Raw genomic sequence first — 13,429 nt, 5'->3', positions numbered from 1 at the left:
TTATTACAACTGAACCGCTTGGCGAGAAGTTTAGAGGTTAGACGCAATGCGCCTGCTCCTCCTCCTTTTCGAGTGAACTAATTTAAGAAATTTAACCGTCCTACGTCTTGCTTTGCGCCAGTTCGGTGTTAAAATAGACGCGAGAAAGCTTCGTGTGGACATTTCTCGCTGCTGGCGCTTTAAAAGCTTTTCAACATCACGTTACGTATTTATTGGACATGTTTTAATTTGAACGATCAAAAGAAGAGGAAAATTTTGTTCCTTCTTTAATACAAATAAGAGAAAAAGAGGCAGAAGATTTAATAAAACAAAAAAAAAAATAAAATAAAATAAAAAAATAAAAAATAAAAATCACAAAGTTTAAAATATTTTCAGGAAAGACTGATGAAAAACCCGGAGTTTTCTTTTACCCGGATAATACATTATTTGAAACGACGTCACGAATTGCGGTTCGACATAATATCAAATAATAGCAATAACAATAATAATAATAACATACTTCGAAACCTATATCATAAATATACTGCTTATACGAAGTGTTGAATGACATAAACGTAAAATCGTCAGACAGCTAAATTCTCGAAAATCATTGCGAACGCAGATGGGAAATCAATTGGATAAACCCAAGAGAACTTGAATTTTGACGCGGTTTTTAATAAAGTTTAATTACGGCGGTTTACTTTTTTTTTTCTCATATTTTAATATATTACATATTGTTACTTGTACACGGACTCTTAACATTCCTATATCATTACCGCTGGCAACGATCTCTCGGTAGTTTTATAAATAAAACACTGACTCAGTGCCGATTTCGACCAGTGAAATTCGAGCTGTAATGATTTGATTTTTTTCCAACTGCTGTTGCTACCGCCCTGCGATAATTATTATTTATTTTTCATTTAAAGAAATTTTAATTCTATTTATTTCATCTTTTATTATTCTTTTTTTTTCTTCTGCTGTGATTCGTTTAATTCAACGTTCCTTTTCGAAGAATTAAATATGGTGAAGAAATATCGTATTAGAAATTGTTAGAATATATAAAATAACACAACATGAGTGATCGAAGAACTAACACCGCTGGCCGAGCCTGCAGTAGTTCAAGATCTAGGAGTCGCAACAGACGGGGGTCCAGAGATCATGGTACACTATCCTAGTTTCGTTGTTCAAACCTGGAGAAATTGCTAAAGTACTTGATAAAAATAAGTGAAAAAATCGAAGACCGTTTAAATAAACCAAGATTGAGGATTTTTACAGCTATTTATCAGTTTGTTTTCTACCATTACGCAGGCTGGAAATCAAAGACGATTATATGTCGTATCCCTTAATAAAAATCAGTCATATCGTGAACAATTTATCTCTGTTTAATAATTTAGAAGTTTCTAACTTGATTCCAAACATTTTGACAAACAATTAATCATCCAAGTTGCAAAAACTGCTTTGAATTTGATTGCATTTCATTTTGAGAGTTGAAATCTGACTTTTACAACGTGTCAAATCTACATTTTTCCTAAATCGAAAGGAAACTTGGTATGGTAACATTTATAATTAGGTATTTTTGGGTATTACTTGGTATTACTCGCTTTACTTTTCCACCTCAGACCTTGTCTAATTGACATTGCAGTCCTGTATTATTATTAGACCAGTATTTTAATAAATTGCACATTATTCGGTAAGGTTTGAAAACCGTTTGATAAATTTTTATGAATTTGTATGATGATTAAATTAAAAAGAAATGAAAGTAGTGGACTGAAAAGTCTTTGACAGATATTTGATAATCTGAAAAATATATGCCATAAGGATTTTCACACTGTGTTTCTATGCTGCGGCAATTTCAACGGGATTGTTTTCTTTCTCTGTTTCTATCTGATAGGTAAAGCCACACAGAAGCAAAAGCATAAGCGAAGTCATCTTAAGAATAGGGACGTTATCAACCGCAAAGGTGCCGAAAAAGAGGGCACCGAGATGGATGCATTTATGCCCACCGCACCATCTGCAAAACCCGAAGCTAAACAACCAGAGGTGGTTAAGCAAGAGATTCAGGAATCACTGCTTCCTAATGACTCTGGAAAAGAATCTACTAAGGATATTAAAGACGAAGAAAATATCGAGTCTAAAAAAGGAGCAGAGACCAAGCTTGCTCTGAAAATTGAACAGGCTACGCCGGAAGCTTCTAAAGACAATACTCCAGTTCAAACACCAACGGCGGAAAAACTGCCGTCAATTGTTAACAATAATAAAGAATCTTTAAAGGAAACGACCCCGACAATTGAGGATACAGACAGAATAGAGGAAGTTGGTAAAATGCCTGTTAAAACCACTGCCAATGACGTTGTAGACCACGCCGTTGTTGTCGATGATTCTGAAATAGAATCTGCTATAGTAGCTCAGAAAAATGAGGAAAATGCTAAAGTTTCTGCTCTCCGTGATCCCAGTGAGGAACAGCAAGATAGCATTCCCATTATAGAGAAAGAAGACGATAAGAATGAAGAAACCGATCCAAATGAAAACACGCCTAAAGGTCCTGCTCTTCTAAAATACAATTACAAAGACGACCAATGGAGTCCGCTGAACAAGAGTGGGAAGAAAGTCTACGATCGGGACTTCTTAATCAAGCTTCAGAACGATCCAAATAGTAAAATAAAGCCCCTGAATTTGCCGGATTTGGAAGTTGTTTTGAAAGATAACTCTAGAGTAAGTAGCTGTTAATAGTAATCAGTTTTACTGCACGAGCGAAAATTCGTATTGTTGCAGTGTTATAATAGCGTTACTTCGACCTTTGTTGAAATAAAATTAAATTTTAGTATTATTATCAATGATTCGTAAATACAGGCTAATTTTTTTTGTACAAATGGGTATTTTAGCATATGAATTTTATTCACTATTGTCATTTTTACAGAATCGTGGTGCAATGGATCTAAGGCAATTGAAAGATGCGAGTATTGGAGGCAGGCACGACTCTTTCCTATTCCCTTTTGGGAAACAGTCACAAAGTATGCGAGGTGTAAGTTGATCTACTGAATATTTTCCATCAATAACTATATTACAACTCTTTGTTTATTTCATTTCAACGTAGTACTAGATCTAATAATTATACAAGGTTTATGTGTATGGATGTTTATTAAATGCGTGTGTTGTAAAAATTGTTTAATGAGGTAATAGAACATGTTAATTATCTAGTTTTGTTCTTGTTCTTATTACAGCCAGTGCCACCTAAGAGAGGCAGCCAACAGGGCAAACCCAAAAATGCCAAACCAGTTATCCATGTATCTTTATCCTTGAGAGAAGACGTTAAGTTAAGGGAAACAGAAAATGCATGGAAACCGGGTCGTCTAAAAGACAGCGGTGTTAGTGATAATGTAGAAGAAGATGCCAAAACAGAAGCTCTGTACAAGAGAGTGCGGGGAGTTTTGAATAAATTAACACCACAAAAATTCAATACGTTAGTGAACCAAGTTAGAGCGTTGCAAATTGATTCGCAAGAGAAATTGCAAGGTGTCATTAATCTAGTTTTTGAAAAGGCAAGTACGCATTGTTATTTGTATGATAAAAGAAAACAAATAATTACTTACTTAATCTGGGACAGTTAAACCATCAAAATTGTACATACACTGAAATCGTAGTGCTAGTGATGAGATATGTGTGTGTATGTCAGACTAGAGTTTCTGAATTTTACATGATTGCAAAACACATTCTGATATACCACGATGATAACATTGAATCGAAAATATTTCTTTATCTTGACACTAATGCTGATACATTTGTGAAAAAAAAGGTATCGAAAAAAGCTTACCGCTATTGCGTATCTATTCTAACCATAAATACTGATACTTATTTCCTGAAACTATACAATCAGATGAAAATAAGTACAATAATGTGGTTGAGTACAGACCGCAGTTTGTGGTTTTACTATAGCGTTTATCTGATAAAAATATCAAACAATGGGAAACGTTGTGTAATTTACTTGTAACTTGTAATAAAATAAGAATTTATTTTTCACTATTCATTCAATAACGTTCCATGCGGAATTACTTATATTACACCGTGTGGATAGCTTATGATAGCTAAATAATAGTTTATAAATCTTCAATCTTTACTTACACCTAACTTGAATTTTTTTACTAATACAAAACTTGTGTTTCTGATATCAACAGGCAGTTGACGAACCCAGCTTTTCTGTAGCATATGCTCTCATGTGCAAGGAACTTGCTTTGATGCAAGTTTCTAGTTCCGATAGTAAGGCAGGCAAAGAAGAAAGCAACGTCAACTTTCGAAAACTAATCATAACCCGTTGTCAAACGGAATTTGAGAAGAATACAGTCGATGAAACTGTCAAAGCCGTGAAACTGAAAGAGATTGACGAATGTACAGATCCAGTAAGTTTTTTTTTACTGTTTATAATGTTAGTGCACATCTTATGTGAATTTTTACGTAACATGAAAAAGAATTAATTGTTTCCCGTGATTTAATTCATGATGATCATTTATTGAGAGAAGAGGCACGACAAAGTGTTTCACTGTTTTTTTTATTGTCAAAAGGATTCTGAGATTGATTTTATATTTGCTTAGTTGTACGATTGCAAAAAGTATGCATGAGTAAATGTTTGCCGTTTTCTATATTCAGGAAAAAAAGAAAGAGCTACAGGCGGCATTGGACGAAGAGGAGAGAAGAATTCGTGTCAAATCCGTTGGTAACATCAGGTGAAAAAACTGCTACATTTCCTCACACTAATCTAATAGTTTTAGAACTTTTATAGCATGTTATTTCATTACCTTTGAGTCTAATTATACGCTCGACTCGTAAAATTATTTCATAATGATCATTCTTCATAAGTTACTTAAAATTGAATCTGGTAGAATAATTCTGAGAAATTTCACGCTACTTATTTTGCAATGATGACTATTTTTATACCAAATTGATTGTGATGGTTGTAAAGCTCAACAGGGCTGACGCATATCTAGACTATCAACATCATTACACAATGGAATTTCCCATCGTTATTTCATGACGTTTTTTTTTTCAAATTTACCTTGCAGGTTTATAGGAGAACTTTTCAAACAAGGAATGTTGACGACAAATATTATGCACAGATGTATACGTCATTTGCTCGCTCAGATCGACGAAGAAAATTTAGAATGCTTGTGCAAGCTACTTAGTACAATTGGAAAGGACTTGGAATCTAAGAGTCAAGTAAAGTTTCATTGCATAAACATAATATGACTATAAAATTGTGCACATTCTGATTTTCTTATAATGCAAGTTACTAACATTTACATATCTCGTATTTCAGAATTTGAGCGACTATTTCAAACAAATGCTGGATATTGTTAACCGCAAATCTGCAGGTAAAGTTAGTTCGAGGGTGCGGTTCATGCTGCAAGATGTGATTGAGTTGAGGATGAACAAATGGGTACCAAGAAGAGACGACAGCAATCCCAAGACAATGGCTGAAATACAGAAGGAAGCTGAAACGGAACGTCTAGATACACATCTAAACAACACTCCGATGAATACCCCGAGAAAAGACGACCGAAACAGCGACAGGAAACGGAATCGTAAGTCTTACTTCGTGTAGATCACATGATTCTGGTTTTCCACGTTTTTTTTTCCAAGAAATCTTTATTTAAACTATGTCATTATTATTAATTGAATAAGATGTTTGCTACATGTTTAGTTATTAAATACCTATTTCCGAATCGAAATAGTAACGAACGCCTAGCACTTTGCATCAGCACAGTTGTGAAGTTCTGAAGTCTTAGCAATTCTTAAATCAGCCATGTTTGTAACAAACGAGTATTTTTTTTTCACATCTGATTGATTATCAAAGATGTAAATAATCCATTATTTAACGACACATCGAATTAATACAGTAATAAAATTACAGACCAATAAATGTTGAATTTGCAATTAATCGATGTAAGTTATAATTTTTCATGATGATATGATTTACGTCATGCCAGACTGGAGTTTCTGAATTATTAAACCATATTGTGATTGGATAAAATCTACTGACGAGAGTTTTAGAAAATTTTTGTGTATTTTCTTTTAAAGAATTCGTATAACAATTGCGGTTTCGTATTTTACATTGTAGGTGGCGGTGGGCCAGCAGAGGAAGGTGGCTGGAGCCAACCGGTCAGAAGCCGTCAACAGTATTCCGTTGAATCAGCTAAGCTCAAAAACAAACCTGTAAGTATCATTCGCAAAATAGTTGTTGAAACATTTAATTGATCATTTTGATTTTTCGTAACCCAACACGTGCCTAAATATTGGAATTACACATGAATATTTTCAAGTGCGTGCTTGAACAACTGTTTGAGCTTAAAAAAATCAAGATACGTAAAAAAACGTTTGGTGCTTGATAGTATGATGATAATCTATTATTGCGGAGAACGAGTTCGTGGAACTTGGATGTTTTTAGCCAAAAGGATTCTGAATCAATCACGAAAAATGGATCATATTAATTATAACGAAATTAAATATTTTTTCAATTTACTTGTAAAATCTAGTTGAGAAGATAATAATATATGTATAATCAAAAACGTCATTTTACGTTTGTTTCACTCTAGCCTCCGATGGACGATCTCCAATTAGGCAATAAAAACATGTTTCAATGGTCCAGAAACGTTTCTGCGGGTGCTCCTAAGACTGTCACTCCAAATAAATTTGCGATGTTAGAAAACATGCCTAGTGAACAAGACAAGCGTTCCGGAATTCCATTGTCTGGGTAAGGTTATATCATAGACTTTCACTGTGCAAAACTTCTTCGATTTCACTCGATAAACGTATTGCGCTATACCTCGTCGTATATTTCCTGTATCGATGGAGAGATCATTTTATACGGATTTTTCAAAATATGTCACAAATCTATTCCGTCTCGTGCCATTTACTGAAATGATGATACATGCATGTCTTGCCAGACTGGAGTTTTTGAATCTTCTAACATTCCCATGATATTAAACAGCATACTGAAGTAAAAATTTAACAATATTGAAAGAAAAATTATCGTACTTTTCGAATAGTTTTCTAATCAAAGTGTTTTTCATTTTCAAGATCGAGGTCCACTGGTCCTAGAGATTATGGTCGTCCGGATTACAAATCTTATGGTAAGTTTTATTTGAGTGTACCATTATCTTATTTACCGTTTTAAGACGTCTTCTATTTATTACCCTCATGATTAATGGATTATTTTTTTTTTGTTTATCAAAATTTGAACCATCCGATGATGATAATAATTCTATTTGAAAAGTTTTAAGAAACTTGGTGTTGTTTAGCCAAAAGGATTCTGACAGTATCAACTTTACCTAACAGTCAAGATTACTTTTAATTTCAAGTTAATAGATTTTTTCGTATTTCCGTAAACAGATGGTAGGAATTCGAGAAACGGTAGCCAACAATTGAGCAGTAGATCTTCGAGTCGGGATAGTTCACTTCACGATGGTTCACGAAGTCAGAGCATGTCCATGCCTCCACCTCAATCTATTAAATCGATTCCGCCCCAAGTACCTACATCTACCCCTAGCAAGCCAGTGCCATCGATGTCCGAGGAACAACTGGTCAAGAAATCGGCGAATATTTTGGAAGAATATCTCTCCGATACTAACATTAATGTAAGTGATTTCAATTTGGGAATTTATACACAATGTCATAGGAAAGATTGCACGCTCCTTAGATCCACCTCTGATCTACCCTAAGAGGTGCTTGAGTCATTGGCGTGCTAGAATATGCAATATCTCCGTGTTAGTCTTTTGTCTCAGTAGCACAAATTCAAATTTTCGAATGTTACGAATTTTCTTGGAATTGAGCAGACTGACGTGGGGACAATACTTAAATGTATCTTATAATATTGTTCGTAGAATTTCTGTTTTAAATAAATTAACCTTTATTATTTAGTTGTCATTATTTTTTTTTACAATATGCTTGTTCCGTATTGCAGAATGCAGCAATAGAAGTTAAAGAAACATTTGATAATTCTACTTTTGCCAACTTTGTACGAGAGGTGCTGAACGGAGTTGTTGAAAAATCAGCAACTGCCAGGAAACAAGTCAGTCAACTCATGACGCATCTCATCTCTAAAAATATTTTGCCATTGTCTCTCTATATTGCTGGGTAAGTGACGAAATTATAACTTGATTTAAATCAATTGAATGTTCTCCGTTTTTCCGTACTGGGGCTTGAAGAGTCCCAAACAATCATAAAGTGATGATAATTTTTAGACTAAAGAAAAGGCACTTGGAGTGTTTTAGTGTTGTTTAGCCAAAAGGATGCTGAATATATTGAAAACAAATATTCGTCAAGTCCATTTTTCGTTGTCAGGTTTTCTCATGTCTATATTTTATGATTTCAGTCTTGGAGAAGTCTTAGACACGGCTGAGGATCTCGTTATTGATATTCCCAAAATTTGGATCTACTTGGCAGAATTAATATGTAAGTTTGATTGATTGAACTATTTCACAGTTTTTCAAAAGTGATATTTTTCTGACGAGTATACATTAGTCACATAATGCAAAAACTACTATCGTTATTCTTAAACGTTTTATGATGACAACTTCTTACACCATAGTGCTACACCGTGCTGGATGTAAAGCTCAACAGGCCTGATGAAATACGTTTAAAAAGAAAAATACCTTCACAAAATTTAAATACCATCTTTCACTCGTTATTCAATCGCATTATTTGATCTTTTATAGGGTATCCACTAGCGGAAGGTGTTCTTCCGTTCTCGGAACTCAAGAACACGATGGCTGTTTTGAAAAGTAAAGGTTTGGCCGGAAAGTTGATGGGGGAACTCATGATCACGTTAGTTCAAGAAAAGAGCCCAAAATGGATTAAAGATAAGTGGGATCAATCGGGTCTGGAATGGAGTGACTTTCTGCAAGAAAGTGAATCTGTAAATGATTTCGTCAAGAAATACGTAAGACAATCTATCGATGAAATTCAATCTATAAAAATATTATTTTATGATCTTTTACGTGCGCCTACATTACACTACAAATTTTATTCAATTGTGTAAAATGTATTTTTTTTTTTTTTTATTTTATTGCAACTGATTTTGCAAACTAATCGTACTTACAATTAGAAGGGGGTTATTTGATCCAAACCAAATGCCCAAGTTAAAGATTAAATTTCACGTTTTTAACCATTACCACAGATTGCAATTATGGTAAATGGTTATCACTAAAACAATCTTTTTTTTTCTCTTTCACGTAGAAATTAGAGTTCATGTTGGGAGATAGCAATGTTAGTTTTGGCAGCTTGAGCGCGCAGCTGAGTATGGAGCAAATACATGAACGACTTCGCGCCCTCATGGCCAATGAAAAGGAGAATTCGTTTGACAATATCTGCAGTTGGATTTCTGTAAGTTGATTCATTTCAATTTTATTGTTTTCGTTTATTTCATAAGATTTATATGTACAATGTATTTCAATTTCTTTAAGTAACGTATTTAATAGCTTTGAATTCCATATTACGTTTATATGTTACCCCTCGACACGAATAATTTCTTTCTGTAATTTTCATTAAATGTCCTTAGTTCCGTCGAAACACGATTGATCACTTTTCTTTCTTTTTTTATAGGCAAACGTAGGAGAAAGAGCAATCGAACCTCAATTTATCAAGATACTGATGTCGTCAATTTTGGAAGTATCGATTGGTAAGCAAAAATACCGTATTTATTGTGTTTCTTACACGAAACAGTTTGTATGACAAAATGTTCAATTAAAATGTTTATATGATTCGTTAACAATGAAATATAATGGCATATAATATTTTTCTTTTTATTATAATTTACTTCACTTGTGACATGATAATTTTTTTTTTTTTACAGAACCCTACAATAATAATACGTGGAAATTTAGACCAGACAAGTTTCAAAATCTACAAAATCTAATCCCTCGATATATCGATGTCAATGTCGAGGTTTTGGAGTTACAGTGCCTCATTGCGATTCAAGAATACATACACAAATTAGAACACCCATCAGGTAAGACTTTACAATTTTTATCAAATACAAACAGCAATATATTAGCGTTCTTCACACTACTTTTATCTCATTTTCACGAGTAGTACCACATTTTTTTCTTTTTATTCGTCTGTTTTACAGATAATGCAAATCTATAACTCTGCACATTAAATTTTTCTTTCATCGGTTTCAATTTTAAAAATTGTGGTCGTTTCATGAAGATTACATGAATTAAGTTTAATAAAATCACAATTCCGGGTATGATTACAGGTGTACTTTTGCAAATCATTGAAAAGCTGTGGGAAGATAGTATTATTTCGTACGATGCATTCCTTGCATGGGAGAGCAACAAAGACCCGACGACACTAGCGGGAAAATCAGTTGCCATAATGGCTTTAACGTCGTTCTTTACTTCCTTGAAAGAGGCGGATGACGAATCCAGCGGTGATGAAGCGTGAGGATAAGTTCGACGTTCACGGTCTCAGTTATCATTGCTCAAGTGTAACATTGCGTTGCCTTTGAGCTTTCAAACCCTTGTGCGCACGATTTACTACTTTGTGCTTGAACGTGAAATGGATCTTCAAACAAATTGTGAAGAGACTAAAAATGTAAACACGGAACGTGATAAGCAAAATTGCAGTTTTTTTGAAATCCAGAACGATGCGACAAAAAAAATTCATGATATGAACAATCAAACGGTGGTTGTGCCGCGAGGTGTATGTATTATATTCTAGAACAACAGAAGTAAGGTAAAGTAAAGAAGAAAGTCGTATTTGATATACGCTATACATAACGAAGATGAAAGATTAATAATTAATTATGATGAAGAAGTAAATGCAAGATAATTATTATATATAATTAATTGAAATGGTTTAAAGTTTAAATAAAGCAAAAAAAATCACAAAAAAATGAAAAAAATTAAAAACAAAATCACGTATACATATATATATATATCAACAATGCGCGAAGACGATGTCGTGTTTCTATGTAATATTAATATATGTCGCCGACGATGAATGATCATATTTCGAAATGCGATCGCAAAAAAATTAGTTCTTTCTAATTATGCAACGCCACAATAGCAACTTGAATGCTTGCTACATAATGTAGGTAACAAATTGAAATTAGAAATGCGTATAATAAGTGAACAAATTACTCGAGATATAGAATTCGGGTGGAAATAAAATTTTTGAAAAAAAATTTATTTCTTTGCATTAAAAATCGCATATGAAAAAGATTTCATAATCAAGTCTGAGACGAGCGATGGTTCTTCCTATTATTGTAATGAATATAACAGAATTAATAATTTATAATTGCGCGTAGGGTCTACTATGGTACATTGTAAGAAAGACATTCATAAATTTCAATGTGAAGTCGAACGTAAGATTTGTAACTTAGGATCTTGATTTTTAGGAAGGGGAGATTTCTAATGGTGTGCATACTAAGGCGCTACTATTTTTAAAAAAATACTAGTTATTTATAATCATGATGAACTGATGGTGTGAGTGAAGCAAAAGTAAAGCGAAAAGAAAGCGTGTGAATGAGACAACGATTATGAATGGGTAAAACAGATATAAACAGTCAATGCGACACATTGCTGTCAGGGCAAATGCGTGAGATTCAAGTTGTTAACGCGATTTACGATAATGAAAAATTATCAGGATATATATACGTATATGTACCTATATGTATATATATCAATATTATTATCGTGAAATTCAAATGAGAAGTGCGAAAACATTGAATTGCGCAAAACTTAGTCGAACATTCTTTTTCCTCTCGTCTTTTTCCCCCCTTTCTCAATTGAAAATTCTAGCGAATACTGTATACGTACTTGTATTTTGATGCTAACCTTTGAATGACAATATATTACTTCAATTTGCAAGCATTATCAGTATTCAATATCTCGTGAATAGAAAATTCTCTGGTATTTCTTCAATGATGAGTTAAACAGAGACATTGTTCGACGTCTCAGATCTCCGCTGGTCTTCTTCCGTTATTGATTGATACGTTTCGCATAAATATTTCTCATCTAAATTTCACCGAATTTAATTTCTCCTCCGATCGTTCTATGCCAGAATAATGACAACGACGACGATGATTTCGTTGCACATATGATTGGATAGGATTGCTTTCCGATGGTACATAGATTGTTGTGGATGATTTGTTGATACCGTGTTAACATGTAAATAAGTTGCCTTGTAGTAAACTCTATTCCGCAGATAACTGGTTATCAATAACAATCAAGGTATGTCTTTGACCAAATCGTGTTTCCGCTTTCGCAATGAATACATTTGCCTTGAAAATATGATCGATACTTTATTTATGAGTAATTAATTATATTCTCTGCACAGCTGTACTATTTTGATTGATAATTTATTTTATTTCCCGCAACTTATTTTCACATGTAACGTTGCTATCTTCAACTGTATGCATACATACGTATATACATACATACATACATCGGATATGGATTATGAGAATTGTTACAGGTATAGTAGTGCATTTTTTATGAATCCAGCTTGAGGTTGATATTGCGACAAAAGCAATTTTCTTTCAAAGACAAATCAAACAAAAGTTGATTGGATTTGTATTGTATTGATTTGTTTTTATACAAAATAATCGTATCGTTATGATAAGTGATAATATACTTAGGTATAATTTGTTGTACGGACCTCTGCAGCGAATCTATTGAGTGATGCAACAATTATTCTGTTGGTGTTTATTTATTTTGTATGTAGGGGGACCAACCTCCGGAAACTATTTATTGTTTCCACACAATGAGACAGGACGAACGTTTGATTGCAAAAATAAAAGTAAACCAAACAAAACCGAAAAAAAACAGCCAGTTATTTGTCGTCACATTTTAAAAACGAAATATTAGTGAACTACTTATTCTACTGATGGTAGAATATTCCGAGCATTGATAAAGCTAAAAATGATGAATAAAAAAGTAATACTACGAAGAATAAAAATAAAAATCGCGAAAGAGTAGGTAAATTAAATGAATAAATTAATTTATATAATGGATAAACTTAAAACGTAAAAAAAAAATATGAAAAAACTAGAAAGAAAAAAAAACAGAACACGTTGTTGAAAAGTTGTGGATAAACGAATAATAAGAAAGAATATTATTGCTGTAAATAATGAAAGAATAGGTAACGTAAGTGGAAAATTGATGACAGGAAGGGCTTGTGAGGAGCCGGCGTTCGCTTCTGGGGGCATGTAATTGCGACGCTGCTGTTCCCGCCTCTGCCGGTTATATTATGTATTGTATATACTATATATTATACGTACGTATATGTATATACATGTATTTGTGTATGTGTATATGTATAAACATATGTATATATAAAATTAAAATTAAGAACACAACACACACTTATATAATAAACCATATCTATATAAAGAAAAAAAGGTAAAAAAAAAAAATAAAAAAAAAACTCCATGCCATTTTGCAGATGACATTTTTCA

The 13,429-nt window shown here is 33.3% G+C and overlaps 1 protein-coding gene and 1 non-coding gene across 2 annotated transcripts in view; both read left to right on the top strand.

Moving 5' to 3' along the window:
* Window positions 1-13,408, top strand: part of LOC124181508 (eukaryotic translation initiation factor 4 gamma 1-like) — a 35,295-nt gene extending 21,887 nt beyond the window's left edge. The window contains exons 8-25 of the mRNA XM_046568142.1: window positions 1,871-2,691; window positions 2,897-3,001; window positions 3,201-3,518; window positions 4,152-4,373; window positions 4,621-4,697; window positions 5,034-5,187; window positions 5,288-5,552; window positions 6,089-6,183; window positions 6,564-6,721; window positions 7,048-7,100; window positions 7,360-7,604; window positions 7,931-8,103; window positions 8,342-8,421; window positions 8,685-8,908; window positions 9,205-9,351; window positions 9,571-9,646; window positions 9,821-9,976; window positions 10,226-13,408. Of these exons, the coding sequence (XP_046424098.1) occupies window positions 1,871-2,691; window positions 2,897-3,001; window positions 3,201-3,518; window positions 4,152-4,373; window positions 4,621-4,697; window positions 5,034-5,187; window positions 5,288-5,552; window positions 6,089-6,183; window positions 6,564-6,721; window positions 7,048-7,100; window positions 7,360-7,604; window positions 7,931-8,103; window positions 8,342-8,421; window positions 8,685-8,908; window positions 9,205-9,351; window positions 9,571-9,646; window positions 9,821-9,976; window positions 10,226-10,413 (3,557 nt within the window). The 3' untranslated portion in view covers window positions 10,414-13,408. The remainder of the gene's footprint in view (window positions 1-1,870; window positions 2,692-2,896; window positions 3,002-3,200; window positions 3,519-4,151; window positions 4,374-4,620; window positions 4,698-5,033; window positions 5,188-5,287; window positions 5,553-6,088; window positions 6,184-6,563; window positions 6,722-7,047; window positions 7,101-7,359; window positions 7,605-7,930; window positions 8,104-8,341; window positions 8,422-8,684; window positions 8,909-9,204; window positions 9,352-9,570; window positions 9,647-9,820; window positions 9,977-10,225) is intronic.
* LOC124181769 lies at window positions 7,653-7,819 on the top strand. The gene has a single exon (XR_006870574.1). It is a non-coding gene; the product is annotated as a small nucleolar RNA SNORA53 (small nucleolar RNA).
* Window positions 13,409-13,429: the final 21 nt, after the last annotated feature.

Source organism: Neodiprion fabricii, chromosome 4 (assembly GCF_021155785.1).
Source record: "Neodiprion fabricii isolate iyNeoFabr1 chromosome 4, iyNeoFabr1.1, whole genome shotgun sequence".
NCBI classification, from domain to species: Eukaryota; Metazoa; Arthropoda; class Insecta; order Hymenoptera; family Diprionidae; genus Neodiprion; species Neodiprion fabricii.
This window is presented reverse-complemented; position numbering and strand designations above follow the sequence as displayed.